The sequence below is a fragment of the Brachyhypopomus gauderio genome, unplaced genomic scaffold (genome assembly GCF_052324685.1).
Source record: "Brachyhypopomus gauderio isolate BG-103 unplaced genomic scaffold, BGAUD_0.2 sc51, whole genome shotgun sequence".
Lineage (NCBI taxonomy): Eukaryota > Metazoa > Chordata > Actinopteri > Gymnotiformes > Hypopomidae > Brachyhypopomus > Brachyhypopomus gauderio.
In genome coordinates this window covers 701,724-721,837 of record NW_027506876.1, presented here as the reverse complement: position 1 = coordinate 721,837, position 20,114 = coordinate 701,724, and the positions used below count along the sequence as shown (strand labels likewise).

At 45.2% G+C, this 20,114-nt stretch overlaps 1 protein-coding gene across 4 annotated transcripts in view; it reads left to right on the top strand.

Moving 5' to 3' along the window:
- Positions 1-9,573: 9,573 nt before the first annotated feature.
- unc5db (unc-5 netrin receptor Db) overlaps positions 9,574-20,114 on the top strand; it is a 118,598-nt gene continuing 108,057 nt past the window's right edge. For all 4 annotated transcript variants that reach the window (XM_076987140.1, XM_076987137.1, XM_076987138.1 and 1 more), the window contains exon 1: positions 9,574-9,910. In XM_076987140.1, coding sequence (XP_076843255.1) covers positions 9,826-9,910 — 85 coding nt within the window. In that variant the 5' untranslated portion in view covers positions 9,574-9,825. The remainder of the gene's footprint in view (positions 9,911-20,114) is intronic.

The window sequence follows — 20,114 nt, the reverse complement described above, 5'->3', positions numbered from 1 at the left end:
CTAAACACTGCTGGATGCCATCATAACAACTAAACACTGCTGGATGCCATCATAACAACTAAACACTGCTGGATGCCATCATAACAACTAAACACTGCTGGATGCCATCACAACAACTAAACACAGCTAGATGCCATCACAACAACTAAACACTGCTGGATGCCATCATAACAACTAAACACTGCTGGATGCCATCATAACAACTAAACACTGCTGGATGCCATCATAACAACTAAACACTGCTGGATGCCATCATAACAACTAAACACTGCTGGATGCCACCATAACAACTAAACACTGCTGGATGCCATCATAACAACTAAACACTGCTGGATGCCATCATAACAACTAAACACTGCTGGATGCCACCATAACAACTAAACACTGCTGGATGCCATCATAACAACTAAACACTGCTGGATGCCACCATAACAACTAAACACTGCTGGATGCCATTGTAACAACTAAACACTGCTGGATGCCATTGTAACAACTAAACACAGCTAGATGCCATCATAACAACTAAACACTGCTGGATGCCATTGTAACAACTAAACACTGCTGGATGCCATCATAACAACTAAACACTGCTGGATGCCATCATAACAACTAAACACAGCTAGATGCCATCATATCAACTAAACACTGCTGGATGCCATCACAACAACTAAACACAGCTAGATGCCATCACAACAACTAAACACTGCTGGATGCCATCATAACAACTAAACACTGCTGGATGCCATCATAACAACTAAACACTGCTGGATGCCACCATAACAACTAAACACTGCTGGATGCCATTGTAACAACTAAACACTGCTGGATGCCATTGTAACAACTAAACACTGCTGGATGGTATTCTAACCACTAACACCCACTGGTGGACGGCATTCTTCTGCACAGCAGACGACTACGAATTGTGGTGTGTCAGAGGGAGTCTTCCTGATTCATACTCCAACCAAGAACCCCCACCCCCACCCCACGCAGCCACAGTGTCCAAGATTATTTTAAATTTTCATGCAGTTCAGTTTTTCTCTTATTTTCTCTTCTTTTCTTCACTAATTCCTGATGACCAAGAGCTATGTGGAGGGCACTGTGAAAAATGAAACACAGGAGCATAAGAGAATAGGATCAATAATAATCGGGTAGTGTTCCTAAAACAGCGACGGCAGACAGAGTGTCTCTCCTACACCCACCCTGCTAGCGTCTACTTAGACTTCTCTATAGGGGTGTGTGAGCATAGCCATCTATTATCTAGCATACCGTTTTCAGGCAGTGAACCCACTTGCCTGAAAACCCAGTTTTCGTATGGGTAGGGTATTTATTTTTCTTTCGTTCTTTCTATCTCTCACTGTCTCTATCTCTCTCTTTCACACGTGCACACACACACACAGACACACACACACACACACACATATGCACCCACGCTCAGAGTGTGAGGGTGTGTCATGAGCATATCGATCCACTATTCTCAAGATGGAAAACACAAACGTATGAACCAACGCAGTGTCTAAGCAGCACAAACGATTTCAAAGAAAATGAAAAAGGTCAGAAGAGAAAGGGCAAACCAACGAGTCCCAAAGCAAATGTGTTTTTATCATATTGTGCTCCCGCTATCTAACATCCGCTCACAAATGATTAGGAATTCCCATGAGAAATTTAAATAGGGGACTTAATGTAGCACTATATAAATTGTTTGGGACGCATTGAAAACATTTTGCAGTGCATTCTATTTTTGCAAGCGGTTTTCTTGTTTTTTAATGAGAATCAATACGTTTTTTTGTTGGATGAATGATTTAAACTGCATTGTATGTAAAAACTATTGTATGTGTGTGTTTGAATACATAAACTCAATGTCCTATTCCACTGGAAGCTGAACTATGTACAACACGAGGAGATAGAACTACATATGTTCTTAAAACCTGACTACTGACTAAACTGAAAACAAAACTGGATTGCAAATAAACAGCTGCCACATTACCATGCTGGTTCCTGATAACAAAGCATCATGGCACGACAGGACATCACACTATGACAGGGCATCACATCATGACAGGGCATCATGCCATAATAGAGCGTCAAACCATAACAGGGCGTCAAACCATAACAGGACATTACACCATAACAGGACATCACATAATGACAGGACATAGTCCTGTTATAGTCCAGGTAATGTTTGTGCGGTATTGTGTGTATGTGTGTGTGGTGTGTGTACTGTATGTGTGTGTATGTATGTTTGTTCAGTATTTTTGCAAATGTGTACCTACTTCACCACACAGCTACATCCTCCTGTGGTGACATTTAATGTGTAGTGAGTCTCTTAAGTAAATAGTCCTTTTTTGTGTGCGGCTTAAAAAAGAAGGATCAAGTTAGTCAGATAACCTGCTGCAAATCATCATCTGCAAGTGTGTGAGAACAGGGATCATGTCACAACCGGGATATCGATATTCCCTCAGAGTAGCCTTAAGTGCTGACTGTTCACCAGTTTGGCCAGGTTGCCAGATCCTGTGTTTTCATGCAGACGGCGAGGCCGGAGCCCCTCACCCTTCAGTGCTGTCATACAGGTCCCACTGTATAGACACTGTGGCCACGCCCATTTTGTGCTAGAGTCCGTCATTTGCAGCATACACCTCCAATGTTCGTTCACCGTCAGCAGTTTCACGGACGCTGCCTCCTAGCTGTTTTCCAGATGGTGTCCCACCAAGACCTTGAGCCTGAGGCAAGTGTTCGCAATGAAGTTATCCGCTTTCAGACACACCCTGAGACCCATTGCCGACAGGACTGTATTCGGTGAAGTCTTACGGCTATACAAGATGTTAAAGTTAGCACGCAGTGTTAACACGTCCTCTACTTTCCCTACGGCCGTAAAAAGTGGCTACCTCAACAGTTAGAGGCTGTTAGTAACATGCCTTTACATAGTTTCTGCAATGTGAACCTTCTGTCTGAGCGTTTACTCTAAATCCATTTCAGAGTGAAATTGATGAATACCACTGCAGATTTGCTGTGCGACAGCAATAAACATGTGAAGGATGTAAAATCTGTATTTTTCTTTGTCTACCATTGTTCATTAAAAAGTGGACCATCCAATGTCATTTGATTGACTTCCATTGTGGAACCGTAGTTGTTCAGCAAAGTCCTGTAGCAAAGTTAATACCCTATGACACAGCAAAGTGAGACAGACCCTCTAACTGTGAGGAGCATTTGTGAGGAACATTCAGTGATGAGAATACTACCAGGAATTGTACACTTGTGTTAAAGCCATGTCATTTTAAGAGAATCCACACCAGCAGAAGTGGATTTAGTGGGTGGGGATGAGTGTGTGGTGACAAATAAATGTGAAAAATCACTAAGGTGCAACGCATGTCACGATGGTGGTGCGAGTCCAGTTATACACATTCATTACTCATCAGTCTTTGACCCACACTCAGTCCATCCTGACTTCATCTACAACCTCCTGGTTTCTCATTCAACCATCACAAGTCATCACCGTCCACAAATCGGAGATTTGAATGAGTCCAGGGGACAGATGGATGTACTCCTACTCTGGACTTATTGTAGTTACTTCCTTCTAGTAAACATCTCAAAACCAAGTCGACTCCCAGCTCAGACAGATTTCTCCTGTGTGCGGTAACTCTATACCCGCCTCTATACCCGCCTCTATACTCGCCTCTCAACAGGACTTTGACTCTCTGCTAAAAATGTTTTGCACGTTCTGTGAAGCCATTTTAGGAACACATTTGTGCGTTTTGCACATCTTGCACATTTCAAAGCTTCACCAAGATGTTTTTTTTTTTGCAAATTTTACAAGTCAAGTTCTTTAAACAGACTCTGTGTAGCAGATCACATGACATCCATTAATGATCTCCTAAACAGAAGTGTTTACAAAGCTACATTATTGTAAATAACCTTGCATGTACTAGTTATATATACATTTGGGGACAGCCTTGTGATGGTATAATGTAATTTATATATTTATTTTTAGTATTCTTAGTTCATAATCTTGATTGTATAAATATGTAATCACTTGATTCACTCATACATGTAACTGCTGGTAAAGAAATTTAAATTCCAATTCCAATGCTTATTGGTACTGGTGTTAATCTAATCTGGTGAAGAATACAGTAATTGAATAATTGCATACATTAGTCTAGGTTAGATAGTTGGAGGGAAAACAACTTTCTGGTAATTTGCTTATATAAAAAATATTTAGCGTCATATTCAATGCATATCTAATTCATGAGTTATAACAAAATACCCCAGTTATACACTTCCATTCTTCAAACCCACAGTAACCTACTACCACATTAATTTTTTTTCAACTTTTCAACCACCTTTTAGAATTAACACCCTTGCTGTGAATGTTACATTTTAGCAAGTGTGAATATGTTTTAACAAGATTATTTCTCTGTGTCAATTACCTGCTATCAATTCATTCCTTTAAAAAGATAACTACTTATCCACAGAACTCAACCTTCATTCAAGCTTCTCTAGAAAACCTTTGACTTTTTTAAAGGGTTATTTCGTGCATCGTTCTAAGAAGCTGTATTACCCCTCCGCCCTTTGACAGTGGTTATCTCTCTAAGTGTCAGTAGATAAAAACACAACGGATCGTTTTTCCTCTGTCTCTTTAGTCACATTGGACCCTGCCGATGAAAGATATGATGCCGTCACATAGAGGTGCCACTCAGAACCAACAACCAATCAAACAGGGTGGCATGATAATGGCTGTGACGTGCTTGCCATGCAGATCAGTGGCTGTAGTCATTGAACAGTTAGACAGTAAACAATCAGTGAACAGTCAATCAGTGATCAGTCATTGGGTGAACAGTCAATCTGTGTACAATTGTAACTTAATCAGTTAACCTTATATTAACAAATACATGGAATATTCATAATACAACTGACTGGGAAAGATGTTCTGACAAAGTTTAAGTTAAATACAGCTATCAGATTGTGTCCAAATAAAATATATTATTCTGTAAAGCACTTTGAGTTGCATGTATGTATGAAAGGTGCTATACAAATAAAGATTATTATTATTATTATTATTATTATTATTATTATTATTATTATTATTATTATTATTTCATGTAATGAATGTTCAGTGTGCAAACTTTGAAAATGTGAATCTAATTAAAAAGAACACCAACAGAATAGTTATGAAAATAAAGCCTGCACTGCTTTGAATCTATCAAACTCTAGATATTTCAGGACAGATGCAGCAGGAGGTGAGGGTGGGGGTGGCACATTAATGTTTAATGTCCATAATGAAATACACAGGAACCTAAAACAAGTGTGGGTGTGTCAGTAGGTGGAGACTGTGAGTGAGGGAGTGGTCTAGTGTGGGTGTGTCAGTATGTGGGGTCTGTGAGTGAGGGAGTGGTCTAGTGTGGGTGTGTCAGTATGTGGGGTCTGTGAGTGAGGGAGTGGTCTAGTGTGGGTGTGTCAGTATGTGGGGTCTGTGAGTGAGGGAGTGGTTTAGTGTGGGTGTGTCTGTATGTGGGGTCTGTGAGTGAGGGAGTGGTCTAGTGTGGGTGTGTCTGTATGTGGGGTCTGTGAGTGAGGGAGTGGTCTAGTGTGGGTGTGTCTGTATGTGGGGTCTGTGAGTGAGGGAGTGGTCTAGTGTGGGTGTGTCTGTATGTGGGGTCTGTGAGTGAGGGAGTGGTCTAGTGTGGGTGTGTCTGTATGTGGGGTCTGTGAGTGAGGGAGTGGTCTAGTGTGGGTGTGTCAGTAGGTGGAGACTGTGAGTGAGGGAGTGGTCTAGTGTGGGTGTGTCAGTAGGTGGAGACTGTGAGTGAGGGAGTGGTCTAGTGTGGGTGTGTCTGTATGTGGGGTCTGTGAGTGAGGGAGTGGTCTAGTGTGGGTGTGTCAGTATGTGGGGTCTGTGAGTGAGGGAGTGGTCTAGTGTGGGTGTGTCAGTATGTGGGGTCTGTGAGTGAGGGAGTGGTTTAGTGTGGGTGTGTCAGTATGTGGGGTCTGTGAGTGAGGGAGTGGTCTAGTGTGGGTGTGTCAGTAGGTGGAGACTGTGAGTGAGGGAGTGGTCTAGTGTGGGTGTGTCTGTATGTGGGGTCTGTGAGTGAGGGAGTGGTCTAGTGTGGGTGTGTCTGTATGTGGGGTCTGTGAGTGAGGGAGTGGTTTAGTGTGGGTGTGTCAGTATGTGGGGTCTGTGAGTGAGGGAGTGGTCTAGTGTGGGTGTGTCAGTAGGTGGAGACTGTGAGTGAGGGAGTGGTCTAGTGTGGGTGTGTCTGTATGTGGGGTCTGTGAGTGAGGGAGTGGTCTAGTGTGGGTGTGTCAGTATGTGGGGTCTGTGAGTGAGGGAGTGGTTTAGTGTGGGTGTGTCAGTATGTGGGGTCTGTGAGTGAGGGAGTGGTCTAGTGTGGGTGTGTCTGTATGTGGGGACTGTGAGTGAGGGAGTGGTCTAGTGTGGGTGTGTCAGTATGTGGGGTCTGTGAGTGAGGGAGTGGTCTAGTGTGGGTGTGTCTGTATGTGGGGTCTGTGAGTGAGGGAGTGGTCTAGTGTGGGTGTGTCAGTATGTGGGGTCTGTGAGTGAGGGAGTGGTTTAGTGTGGGTGTGTCAGTAGGTGGGGTCTGTGAGTGAGGGAGTGGTTTAGTGTGGGTGTGTCAGTAGGTGGGGTCTGTGAGTGAGGGAGTGGTTTAGTGTGGGTGTGTCAGTAGGTGGGGTCTGTGAGTGAGGGAGTGGTTTAGTGTGGGTGTGTCAGTAGGTGGGGACTGTGAGTGAGGGAGTGGTCTAGTGTGGGTGTGTCAGTATGTGGGGTCTGTGAGTGAGGGAGTGGTCTAGTGTGGGTGTGTCAGTAGGTGGGGTCTGTGAGTGAGGGAGTGGTTTAGTGTGGGTGTGTCAGTAGGTGGGGTCTGTGAGTGAGGGAGTGGTTTAGTGTGGGTGTGTCAGTAGGTGGGGACTGTGAGTGAGGGAGTGGTCTAGTGTGGGTGTGTCAGTATGTGGGGTCTGTGAGTGAGGGAGTGGTTTAGTGTGGGTGTGTCAGTAGGTGGGGTCTGTGAGTGAGGGAGTGGTTTAGTGTGGGTGTGTCAGTAGGTGGGGTCTGTGAGTGAGGGAGTGGTTTAGTGTGGGTGTGTCAGTATGTGGGGTCTGTGAGTGAGGGAGTGGTTTAGTGTGGGTGTGTCAGTAGGTGGGGACTGTGAGTGAGGGAGTGGTCTAGTGTGGGTGTGTCAGTATGTGGGGTCTGTGAGTGAGGGAGTGGTTTAGTGTGGGTGTGTCAGTAGGTGGGGACTGTGAGTGAGGGAGTGGTCTAGTGTGGGTGTGTCAGTATGTGGGGTCTGTGAGTGAGGGAGTGGTTTAGTGTGGGTGTGTCTGTATGTGGGGTCTGTGAGTGAGGGAGTGGTCTAGTGTGGGTGTGTCAGTAGGTGGAGACTGTGAGTGAGGGAGTGGTCTAGTGTGGGTGTGTCTGTATGTGGGGTCTGTGAGTGAGGGAGTGGTCTAGTGTGGGTGTGTCAGTATGTGGGGTCTGTGAGTGAGGGAGTGGTCTAGTGTGGGTGTGTCAGTAGGTGGAGACTGTGAGTGAGGGAGTGGTCTAGTGTGGGTGTGTCAGTATGTGGGGTCTGTGAGTGAGGGAGTGGTTTAGTGTGGGTGTGTCAGTATGTGGGGTCTGTGAGTGAGGGAGTGGTCTATTGTGGGTGTGTCAGTATGTGGGGTCTGTGAGTGAGGGAGTGGTTTAGTGTGGGTGTGTCAGTAGGTGGGGACTGTGAGTGAGGGTGTGTCTGCATGTGGGCGTCTCCAATGAAGACCCGGGCTGGCCTACCGGGACACTAGTTAAATGTAAATTAATGTACTTCTTGACTAACTCTTATCTTTATCAGTGTATCTCAGACTACATTTGTATTGATTGGTGTTCTGTTTTAAAATATGTTTTTGGAACATATCCAAAGGTATAAGCTACATTCCTGTCCTGTACAAACAGTTGCAAAGTAACACTCAATTTACAGGTTGTGCATTATATCTCACACCCAAATCTCCATGCATATTCACATAGAATGGAATAATAAGTACCATCAGGTGAGATCTTTAGTTTCCTTGGAAACCAAACCAAACAGCAAATACCTTGTTATCACTTTATCAAGTTTGCCTTGACCATGAGAAAATGATTCTGTTGACTGTGTATCATGAGTGTGTTTCAGACAGCTATAATATGTGATGAAGAGCAGAGCCTTCAGCCTCTACTTCATTGGTCAGCTTGAATTTGCTTCAAGATAGCTTATTGGCCAGTTGTTTGTGTCATGTGGCACAAGCGCGATCAATGTTTGGTAATTTTATTATTAACTATGACTTTAATTATCACTAACCATAGTTTTTTCTGCTTCTGTTTTGCAGGTAGATTAAGTTTGAACCTGAGGTTTTGTTTTGCAGGTAGATTAAGTTTGAACCTGAGGTTTTTCTACTCAGATACAAGTAAGATAAACTTGCAACTCTGTCAGGCATTGGAGACATTCTAATAATCAAATGTAAGAGTTGTCCTACGTAATCAGTCTCCAAACCCAGGTTTTTCAGTGACGAATGGATTTTCTTAGACCAGTAATTGTTTTATAGTCTCCATGAAAACAAAACAACAAGCACTGCATGAAATTTCTTTTTTGCATAATTTAATTTACAGCAAGATCTTGGGTTACTAAATGCCATTTTCTATGAAAGATTAGGTATGTTAACCATTGGAATTGCTTCCCAAACATAATATTGCCTCCCTAGACACCTATCCTTGTTGAATAGAAGTAGAAGCTGTGTTCTTTCCTGCTAAGTGCCTCTGTCTGAGCTGAAGGCAGAGATGATTAGCTTATGATAAACAGGTTTTAGGACAGATCATAGCCCTGCTCCATATTACAGGTGTACATACCTACTGATATATATATAGGGTGAGTGGGGGAAATAGCCCCGCCCCACACCCAGAAAAAAAATCAAACCACTTATATGATTAAAGAAATTGCATACATTCTCGAATGAAGATTCAAGTGCAACATTTTTACATTTAATTATATTTTTAAACTTGAGTTTTTTGAGTAGTTAAAGCAACATCATTCCATTCAGATGTGTCTTTAGCTGTCTGTTTGTCATTGTCATTCAAACAAATGAAAAGGCTTTAGCCTACACATTTTTAAACTTTTTAACTTCCTGTTCATAATATATTTTACAGCACAACACAGCTTGCAAGCATATTTGCAGAATTGCTTTTAACCAATGTGTCAAATTACCACAGGGCAGCAAATATGATAATTTATGTTATAATGTTTACCCATGTTACCATTGCTTACTCTATGTTTTCCTATATTTGACTTTTTTATTGAACATTATTTTATTAAACAATAAACCGCTTCAAAGAGCGGTTTTAATTAACTTTACATGTATAAATAGCAAACGATCACTAAACGACTTTTTTCACTTCGAATGTGGCCTTTCTTGTTGTTTGAGACGACAAGGCAGCAGATTCGCTCGCGTGCAGTTGTGCGCGCGGCCACTCGCGCGTGCTGCAGCTGAGGCGGGTGCTGATGCTGCGGACTCGTCCGCCCACCGCGCCGCGCTATTGGCTGACGCCGCTCGCAGACGTGAGACACTTGAAAGTACGAAAGACCGGAGCAAGGTATTCGAGAGCAGGGCGAGGGCGCAGTTTCTACTTTCTGGCGATAGAAGTTGCGAGCAAAAGAAATGCCGGTGATGGTGTTCGCTTCACTCAGTGAAGTCAGACAGACTGCGCATCGTTCTCCAGTGCTGTATTTGGAAACGGTTTCTTCAACGCGATCGAAAGCCTGAAAAAGGAGAAAATGGTCTGCGGCAAACGCATCTGAGGAAAAGAGAAGAGAAATGCCAAGTCCGAGATACGGACGTCGGCTCTGTCTGGACGTCGCCTTACTTTTCCTTCTTTGCGCAAAGTCTGAAAGCGCCCGAGGTAAGAACAACATTTAGAAACGCAATTTCACCAGTATTGAGTGCATATACAACAGTGTTTCGTTTTGCACCGGTACCTATATCGGATAATTGTTGGGAAAACAACCCAATTTAAAAAATGATCCCATTAGTGGATGCGGTTGCCCGTGAGTCAGCTACAGCTACACATGCTCTCCTGCCGAGGTGGAGACTGGATGTTAGTTTGGTGACTAGTGGTGCGTGAACTATTCATGAGATGATTGGTTTTTGTTAAATATAGAGGACACGTAGCTTGTTTTTATTATAGCTCTTTATAATAGCTGTCCTATGTACACAGACGGGAGTAATAAGGCATTCTCCAGAGTGTTTCGATATTGCTCTCATTATAAATAAGCACACTCATAGTCGGGCGGTCCGGAATGACTGACAATAAGAAGATGCAACAGGCGATCATTTGTCCTTATTGCGGTAGAATTACTCGCTTTTGTTCCGTCGAGGTGTTTGATGACTGGAAATCAATGAATCAATGTGTAGTCTGCCACCTCGTTACTGAATCACCTCTGATGATTGAGCTACTACACTACTGCAAGGACAATCTGTTGTATCTATTGTAGAACAAAGTTCTGTGTGTACTTGCACTATAAAAATAGGAAGGGTTTCTGTTGGAGAAGCATCTCCTGGTCTTTCTCTTGTAGTTCGCAGTTATTTTGTGAAGGTATTATTGGCACGGTAGGCTACGCCAAGCCAGAAAACATGTGTGATTTAAACCCATTAGATCACTACTGCGCGCAGCAGACAGCGTATTTATAAGCAAAATCGGTGACACTGTTTTTGTTCGTTATTGAATGTCTCTTGATTAAATTTAAACGAATGTTAAGTAGCAGTTACAAATGGGGTTTTTGCCGCTGCCATGCAGCCACTGTAATTAACCCAAGTGAAACATTATTAAAGTGCTGCTTCATTCAGAGCTTGGAGGAAGAAGGCCTTTCCGATACTGTTGTGTGTAGGCGCGATTCCTCCAGCACCTGCCCTTCACACTGCGCTGTGGGACATGCGCCCAGATCGATGCGTTTGAGCGTCTCTTCGCCAGGAGTGCGGCTCACGCGTGGCCTCACACATCCACATTAATGCCCCGTGCCAGGCCGCCTTTAACAGTCTCAGCGGGGCACGGATGAAACTCACAAAGGCTCCAGCATGAGCTCAGGACCGCATGCGTGCGACCCACCCGAGTCTCGCCTGGGCCAGTTGCTGATAGCCCGCTCTACCATCTGTGTTGAATTACTGTACTGGAAATTTTGCTTTGTCTGTTATATTTTACGTTTACTTAGACAATAAAACCTCAGAAAAATCCATAGAAAATCACTAGGCTTATAGGGTCTATAGATCACCACTTTAGTCTCTGTGAAAAAAAATATCTGAGAATGCATTTGCAACCAACTATTCCAGTCAGGAAGTTGCCAGTAAGTTGCTGACACGCTGTTTTATCCCACAGGGGTGTCGGTGTAAAGCAGTAAGTAGTAGGTTAGACATTGATCTCCATCGGTTTTACCCTATATAAATGCTCCATTGGACTGTTCACTTTTCAGGACTAGAGAACAAACCTCACGTCTCACGTTAGAGCTTCATACAGTGAATGAGACATCAGGGAAGCTGAATGATTAAGTTATTGTCCAGGACATACCCCCCCCCCCCCCATTCCTTTTGAGCTTTTCTCCCCATTTTCACGTGGCACTTTGGGTTTGTTTATAAGTCCACTGCCCAAAGAGTTTGTCTACTCATATGGGAGCACACCCACACACACACACACACACACACACACAAGGACGCTGTGTTATTACGATTCCTGTGTAGGTTTTATGGTTTTTCTGCGGGGTGGCGTGTGAAGGTCAAAGTGTGAGAGATTGCGTTGTTACCACGCCCATTAAGGAAAGCGTCTCACGCGGGCAGCGTGGCCACGCTCACGGGTTTGCACACGCAAATTTACATTTAAATGAAACCAAACGACGGGACAGACGAAACAGCGAGGGCGGGGTAATGACGGCACCACCACCCCGGACCTGCGCGGTGCCAGCTAGCCAGACTCACCCTCGTTTAGCCCTTAATGGGGGGTAATTTATGAGGCAGGCTGCCCTCCCCCCTGTAATGGTGACTTTAACGTTTGCGGCGCCCTAGCGGAAGAACGGATAAATCTGGACACGGACATGTGACCTACAAGTGGACTCACAGGCCTTATCAGTGTGTCGCTGGTGAGTGATGATGGTGGATGTGCCAGACTCCTTCACCCGGGTGATTAGTTACGCAGGCTGAAGTCTGACCTGTGTCCGCTCGCTGATTGTCCGCCGGCCTCCCACATTCAGGTTGCGGTGCGAACGTTGGCGCTCTCGTAGCGCGGAAAGGATCCGTGCCCACTCCCGCCACAGCGCACTTTCCCGCGGGAGGGGTGAAAAATACCCGTCGACTTGCCTATCATTAACCGGAGCCGGTTAACGTGCACGGACTTCATCCGTTAGCACTGTGGGCTCGATTCGTGAGAGCGCTCAGCAGGGTGTGCGGCAGACTCTCCTGACCTGGGTACTCCATCATGTGCAGCGGGGGCTGCCTGCTCCATCCGTCTCCATCCATCTCCATCCGTCTCCATTCACAGAGTCACTCAGAGGAGCCTTAAAACTGACTTCAAACTTAATAGACACTCCAGACATGTAGAGCTCTGGGACTAAATGGCTGCCTTGTAGAACCTCTCGGAAAAATCTAGGACAGGCGGGATAAAGTCTGGAATAGCCAGGCTAATAAAACGCTGAATTAAGACTTTAGAAAGCTCTAAAACATATTCAGTTTCGGTGTAAAACATGTAGATGAAATCACTTTATAAAGAATAAGGTGTTCATAAGAAACTGTCTTATGAATACAGCAGAGAGACAGACAGCGTCCAGTCTTATGAGTACAGCAGAGACAGACGGCGTCCTGTCTTCTGAATACAGCAGAGAGACAGACGGCGTCCTGTCTTATGAATACAGCAGAGAGACAGACGTCGTCCTGTCTTATGAATACAGCAGAGAGACAGACGTTGTCCTGTCTTATGAATACAGCAGAGAGACAGACAGCGTCCAGTCTTATGAATACAGCAGAGAGACAGACGTCGTCCTGTCTTATGAATACAGCAGAGAGACAGACGTTGTCCTGTCTTATGAATACAGCAGAGAGACAGACAGCGTCCAGTCTTATGAATACAGCAGAGAGACAGACGTCGTCCTGTCTTATGAATACAGCAGAGAGACAGACGGCGTCCTGTCTTCTGAATACAGCAGAGAGACAGACAGCGTCCAGTCTTATGAGTACAGCAGAGAGACAGATGGTGTCCTGTCTTATGAATACAGCAGAGAGACAGACGACGTCCTGTCTTATGAATACAGCAGAGAGACAGACATCGTCCTGTCTTCTGAATACAGCAGAGAGACAGACGGCGTCCTGTCTTATGAATACAGCAGAGAGACAGACATCGTCCTGTCTTCTGAATACAGCAGAGAGACAGACGGTGTCCTGTCTTATGAATACAGCAGAGAGACAGATGGTGTCCTGTCTTATGAATACAGCAGAGAGACAGACGGTGTCCTGTCTTATGAATACAGCAGAGAGACAGACGGTGTCCTGTCCTGCGGTTTGGTCTCCGGGGCTTGTCCTCTGTCCCGTGTGACTAGTGTCCTCAGCCTCTTGTCTGTCCTTCCACCATAATTACATACAACTGGAGGAGGAGAAAAAATCTAATTGAGTGTGAAAATCAATAATGAAATGATGAGTAATGTTACATTGTAGGAGACTGTGTGTGTGTTTACACTAAAGGCAGGTTAGTTACCTGTACCAGGTGGTCTTTTCATAAAGGTTCTTCTTAAAACAGGCTGAATTATAGCTGATGCACTCTGCATGGCAGGAGAGGTTGTTGACCTTGTGGTGGTTTCAATACATTCCGAGATTTCTAAACATGAGTTTTAAAATGTATGGCAGGAAATACACAAATAACTCGACTGTCTGCCTGTCTGTCTGTGTTTCTGTCTGTCTGTGGGTATCAGTTGGTATATGAATCTGTCTGGCTGTCTTTCTATTTCCGTGTCTGTCTGAATGCATATTTGTTTAATTTTCCATGGAATCCAGACCATAAGAAAAACTGAATGGTCTGGGTTTGCACTGCAGTCCAGATAATGGAGTATGGGGGGGGGGTGTAGAGAGAGGCAGCCGGCATCTTTTCATTCTCATTTAGAACAGAAATACAGAGCGAGAGAGAGAGAGAGACAGAAACACAGGGTGGGAGAGAGTGAGAGAGGACTGTTCCAACTTTCACTCTACACACTCTGATTTACACCAGCTCATTCTATCCGCTTGGGGGGGGGGGGGGGGGGGGGGGCATGTTTCATTATCTCATGCTTAGCAGCACTGCAATTGTCCTTGGACCTATTTTAAGATTTGTCAAATGAGCTGTTTTAAGATTTGATACAATAAATTCAGGCTTTGTTTTCTCGAACCTGTCTGTGTCCGTGCACGTCTGCCTACAGGTGTGTGAGAGTCTCGTTTCTCTGCTTTGTCTACCTGCTTCACCTTCACAATGTACAGTGTGTGCATTATGTACATTTTAAACAGTCTCTCTATCAGTCGGAGTTTCTGTTTCATGACAGAGTCGCTCGAATCCCCTCTGCCGCTCAGGCTTTTTGTATTGGCAAACCTGGGTGAGACATGGGTGAGACATGGGTGAGACATGGGTGAGACATGGGTGAGACATGGGTGAGACTTCAGGTCGGCCTCCCACCCCGGCCGTGGTTACCGCCGATGCTCGATCCGATCTTTTTGCAAGTGGATCCCTGGTTGCTGCAAGGGTTCTCGGGTTTGATTGCTTTTGTCTGCAGTATTTGTCACGCCCCGAATCGCTCGGTAACCTCCAGCAACTCTGCAACCTCAGTGGTGCGCCGTAAGAGCGACCCGGGGCTTCCTCGCTTTCTCTTGTTTTGTGCTGATGGATTTGTTTATTCAAACGTGTCTTTTGTGTGTTTCTGAGCTTACAATCACACCAGGAAAAAGGAACACAAAACATGAAACCTTAATTCCCCGGTGTTTTTAAAGATGTTTATTTGCGCCAACCTGAGTTGTAAATGTAGAGTTCTTCTTTCATTATGCATTTTAAAGCCCAATCATTCTTAAGTGGTTTGTTTGTGTTTTCAAGTGCTAAATTACATGCAAGCTGGGATCATGCTAATGGCCAGCTGTAGTGGAAAATCACGGCTCGGATGCATGCACACATGCGTACATAGAATGATGCGTACACACCAGCACTGGTGTGACCACGGCAACAAGCCCTCCATCACCCGCCTGATCTTTCCGTCTGTATTGCACATATGGAAGTTAATCTGTGTTTCTAAACACGTGCACGGAGGGGGAGTGGTGGTGGGGGGGGGGGGGGTGGTGGGGGGGTGGAGTTAGGAGAGAAACAAACACACACACACACACAGACCAAAGTGATTGCGTATTGAAGTCCTTGTAAACCGAGTGATTGGATCCTGAAGTCCATGTGATCCAAAAACATGCCTCTGTTGTATAGATAGCGTTGCGATGCTGTTTACTTAAAGCCAAATCATGCTTTTACAGAGAAGCGTACTGCACTGAAGCACACACTGGTGGGACTGTGTGGGGTTGGATAACAAGAGTTCAAAGGGTTGTTAAGTGTGTGTGTGTGTGTGTGTGTGTGTGTGTGTGTGCGCGCGCACGTGGGGGATAGGTGTGCTAAACTTTGATCGCGGTGCCGTTCATGGATTTCTGGTCTGTTTTTTTTTTGTCCATGTTGTTTATTTTTCTTTTCCTCCAGAGGTCCCCTGAGAGGTGCCTCAACCCTGCAAGAACTCCCACACCCCATCCATTTTACATACCCTGCATATCTCGTTGCTTTCATTTTTTATTTTATTTTTTGGCCTGCTCTTAAGTTATTTTCTCCTTCCTGTTTCCTCTGTTTCCAAGTTTCGATCTTCGGTGCCCTTTTGTTTGTGTACCAGTGCCAGAGGTGGTGGGTGCTCAGCTTCCTGCAGGCAAGGCCCGCCCCCTCTTGCCGACATCACAACCCCTCCCCGCGTGGCCTCTGAGGACACCCACGTGCAGCTTCTCCGGCTTGAACCCACACCCACTCCACGGCTGGCGCTAATTCCCGAGCCTTTGAAGCAGCATTTAGGAGCGCAAGAAGCTGGGGGAGGACCAAAGCCGAGCTGAATTGCCGTAATTTTCCAGGATAGGGTACGACTAGCCTGCCGCGTCTCGCCGGTAGCAGCGCTAAAGACTGTTGTGCTTTGGGGAAACCGTAGTGTGTACCAAACCTCAAAGCAAATCAACATCAGGTCTGTAATGAGCTGGAAAAGATCGGGCCGGAGACGGCGAAAGACGCGCTGGCGTCCCACGTCCTTCGTCCCGCGTCCTGCGGTAGCAGTGATTTACAGGCGCAGAAACAGCGGAAGGCCACGCGGCGAAGACGAGCCGTCTCTCTGATGTTGGTGTGCTCGCACGCCCCACCTGCTTCTCTTCTGCCTGAGCGATCCAATATCTCGCTGAGTGATAAAAGAGCCACTGCTGATCCTGGGGTGAATATTGTCTCATAAGCACAGTAAGAGCTCACACCAAGACCCCGAATGGAACACCTGAACAGCTTTCACACGTGACGGATCCCAAATGACGCAAGACATTTTCAGATTGAGCTGATGTGTAGATTAGCTTTTGCGCTGGATACACGCTGGCAGAAATCGTGTCAGCCCAATTCGGCTTTGAGTCTCAGATCCAGTCCGTGTCCTAAACGGCATTGCTAATTGCTGTGGCATTTTATTAGACGAGCGTGTACTGGCATTAATAATTCAGGAGGGGTTGTTTTGCGATGTCATTTGTTTGCGTAAATATCTCAATGAGCGGGCAGGCAAATATGAATTTTGAATAAAGCATAATTAATGGAAACACATTGATTGTGCGTGCAGGGTTCAAATAATTAATGGGGCACTTTGAAATATTTATGGTGTCTGGAGTAAGCACTTCATTGAGAGCAGTCAGGCAGAAATCTGAGCTGCAGTCCGCCTATTAAATATTTAGAGGGCGCATTAATCTGGGAGCTTGTTTTGTAGCGATAAAGAAGCCAGAGATGGATCCCGAGAACAGTCCAAGCCGCCGTGCTCATGAGCAGTGACGTTCAAGCCCAGAGGACTCTGGTCAGATGAGGAAGGTGCACTGCAACAGCACCGGCCAGCCGCCACGCAGCCCAGATCAGGTTCTGTTCAGGCCTTGATCCACCACCATTATCATAATTGTACTGTAAAGCTGCCTGTTATTGCTGTTTTGGGAGAATTTGGGTGTCACTGTGTAGCTGGAAGTGATCTGAGATCCTTGCTGTGTGGTGAGGATCTGCTGTGGCAGGTGGGATCATGTCACTCAGTAGATCAAGTTGAGCAAGGTTCTGCTAACACCAAGGCCAGGGGTTGGGTTCCCCAAGGAGCACACATACCGCCACACTGATTAAAACGCAAGTGCTCTGGATAAGAGTGTGTGTAGGAATGCTTTAAATGTGTACACTGAATGAGGATTCTTCTGGCCCTCTGTGTATCAAAGTGTGTACATACTACAGGGTGTAGACTACAGCAGCACAGTACGCAAGTGTGCTTGTGCAACAAAACAACACTACCTCAACACAGTAGCACAGGGTGTGAATGAACAACACAGGGCTCCGTGGCACAGTACAGAGGACTGCGTAAGTGTGACCGACTCACTAAAACTCATTCATTCCTTATTTGAATATGAATCCAGCCCGCTGTAGCGACTTCAGTGGACTTTTCTGCAGAACTTGGCAGGTGCTCCTTACCCAGAGCAACGTGGTGTTTCCGTTGTGACCACATGGGCGTTTCCTGGCAAACGACCCCGTATTAGTGTTGCCAACACCCTGATCAGCGTGCTGTACCACACGACCCATCAGAGCAGAGGTGCTACACTTCCCAAACTCTATTTTCTTTACAGATAAATTGGGCACTGGGTTATGGAACACTAATAATGAGCTTCTTCTGTGTCTGATAATTAAGGGACTATGCTAATGTGCCCTGTCCACTAATCGAGACGGGGGGCTGAAGCCAGCTTGCTCACGCAAACTAACCGAATATTTAGTTCGCAGTTCTGGCTTAATGTAGTCAGTGGCTACATTAATAGGGGAGCATGTTTTGTAACAATGATGGGAGAGAAGATGGATGCTGAGAACAGTGAACCCCAGACATCTGTAATTACAGCAATTGACGTCTCTGGTTTTAACACAGGGCCCAGATCAGTGGTTTTATGAGGCTTCACCTTTTGCTGTTATTCTTAATGGCTGCTGGTGTCCTTTTGATAGCTGTTGCATGTTACTGTGGAGCCAACCGTGCTTTGAGGCGACTCCTGATGGCATGTTACAAATGGGTCTGTGGACATTGTTGAGACTCAAAGATTCATGACATTTGACACCAAAAGTGTAAAAATGTTCGCCGATTTATCCAGCATTTTGTGAAGTCGATAATAATAACAAGTACTTAGGATGTATGGCCACTTCCACAAGTGCAGTCAAAATAATACAGGTCAGGCTTATTAATTTTCTAGCAGGGTGAGGTTAATTAGTTGCAAAGCATTTTACAATAACAGTCTAGAGTGCAGCACAAAAAAGTCCTGGCAGTTATCTGTAATACTAGGACTTTTTGTGCAAAATTAGCACATATTCAACTTAAAATTGGAACTTCTAGTCCAACAACTCTGCCTACTGTATATGTACCACCTGTAATGCTGAATTATCCAAGGGGCCGGCTCCTTCAGCATATATTATTAGCTCAGGTGCAAAAATGTCAAATCTTTTCAACCCCTTCTGCTGGTGAAGTGGATTCATTATTACTAGGGCTTGTAGCATTGCTAACGAGTTACTACTAAATTTAGAATCCCACCATGAATTGGGAGCTTTGAAAATGTCAACCTTTCCTTCACGATCACAGGTGAATGTCAAGCAAGGTATAGACGGGAGAGAACGCTTGTCAAATAGTAGCTCATTTAGAGGAGTTGTGGCTGACTGACTCATCTCAGGTGTACTGTTCTAACGCAGAGACCTAAAACCTTAGCTTGTGATGAAAGGTGCAATTACCTTAGTTGTATGTGAAATTACATGTTCTATTTAAAAATTAGCGTCTCCCTAGGAACAAGAACCGCTAATTTGAGAGATCACATGTACCCGGACAAATGGTTTACACTTCTGTTCTGTCCCAGCTCCACACACACCTAAATCAAGGTGTGAAGAGCTTCGTCTAGAACCATAGAGGTAAAAACCTGGATCTTCCCAGGGGTACCAAGAAACTGCATTTTAAACGGAAATTGTTATTCATCTTTTTTTTTCCCCTCCACTTTGTCCTCCGTCTTGCATATTCGCGCAGCCTCCAAGAGATTAAAAGCAGACCATTAAGACTCACTCCCTGACACTTATTTCATCTTTTCCCTTTGTGCCTCTTCATGAATTTCAACTCCCAAGTCCCAGCTGGCTCCACGATGCTTAAAGTTTGATTCTTGCTGATGAAGAGGCCTGCATGAGAACTCCCTGGCTGCCCGCCACCTGCGTCTTATGGATGGGTGCTCGGAGCGTTCTCCTGCCCCAGGCGCAGGGCTGTGGAAAGGAGCTGCTGGATCCCCGGGTGTTCGCACCGCTGCTCAGGCCAAGCGTGCACGCATCGGTGCGGGAGAAGTTAGCGGCACTCGAGTGTTGCCGACTCTCGAGCGCTGGGGGAAGATTAAAACGGGCCTTTTGGGGCCTGCTCATCTCAACCCATCGCACAGCTGTGTTCCTCTAGCTGCCGTCGCCCAAATATCTTTGGAAACTGCTGTCCATATGAACTTATGAATAAATATCACTAAAACTGTTCTACCCATACCTCAAGACATTCAACCTGGATGATTTACGTGGCAATTTGATAATCTTCAGCAGACTTTCTGCTAACTATTCTTCAACTTTCTCTCTTTTTTCCTTTGGGAAACATGCAGTGAGTGAAATTATGAGTGAAATGCATATATATTTCAATCAGATGTATCCTTGCGTGGTTCCAGTTTAATTTGCCATTATATTAAGCTTATTTTCAGGAAGCATGATCTAGTCATCTGTACTGATGCTTCACCTGAGAAAATCATTAAATTAACGTGCAGACCTTGACGAACACTGGCCCAAGACTAAT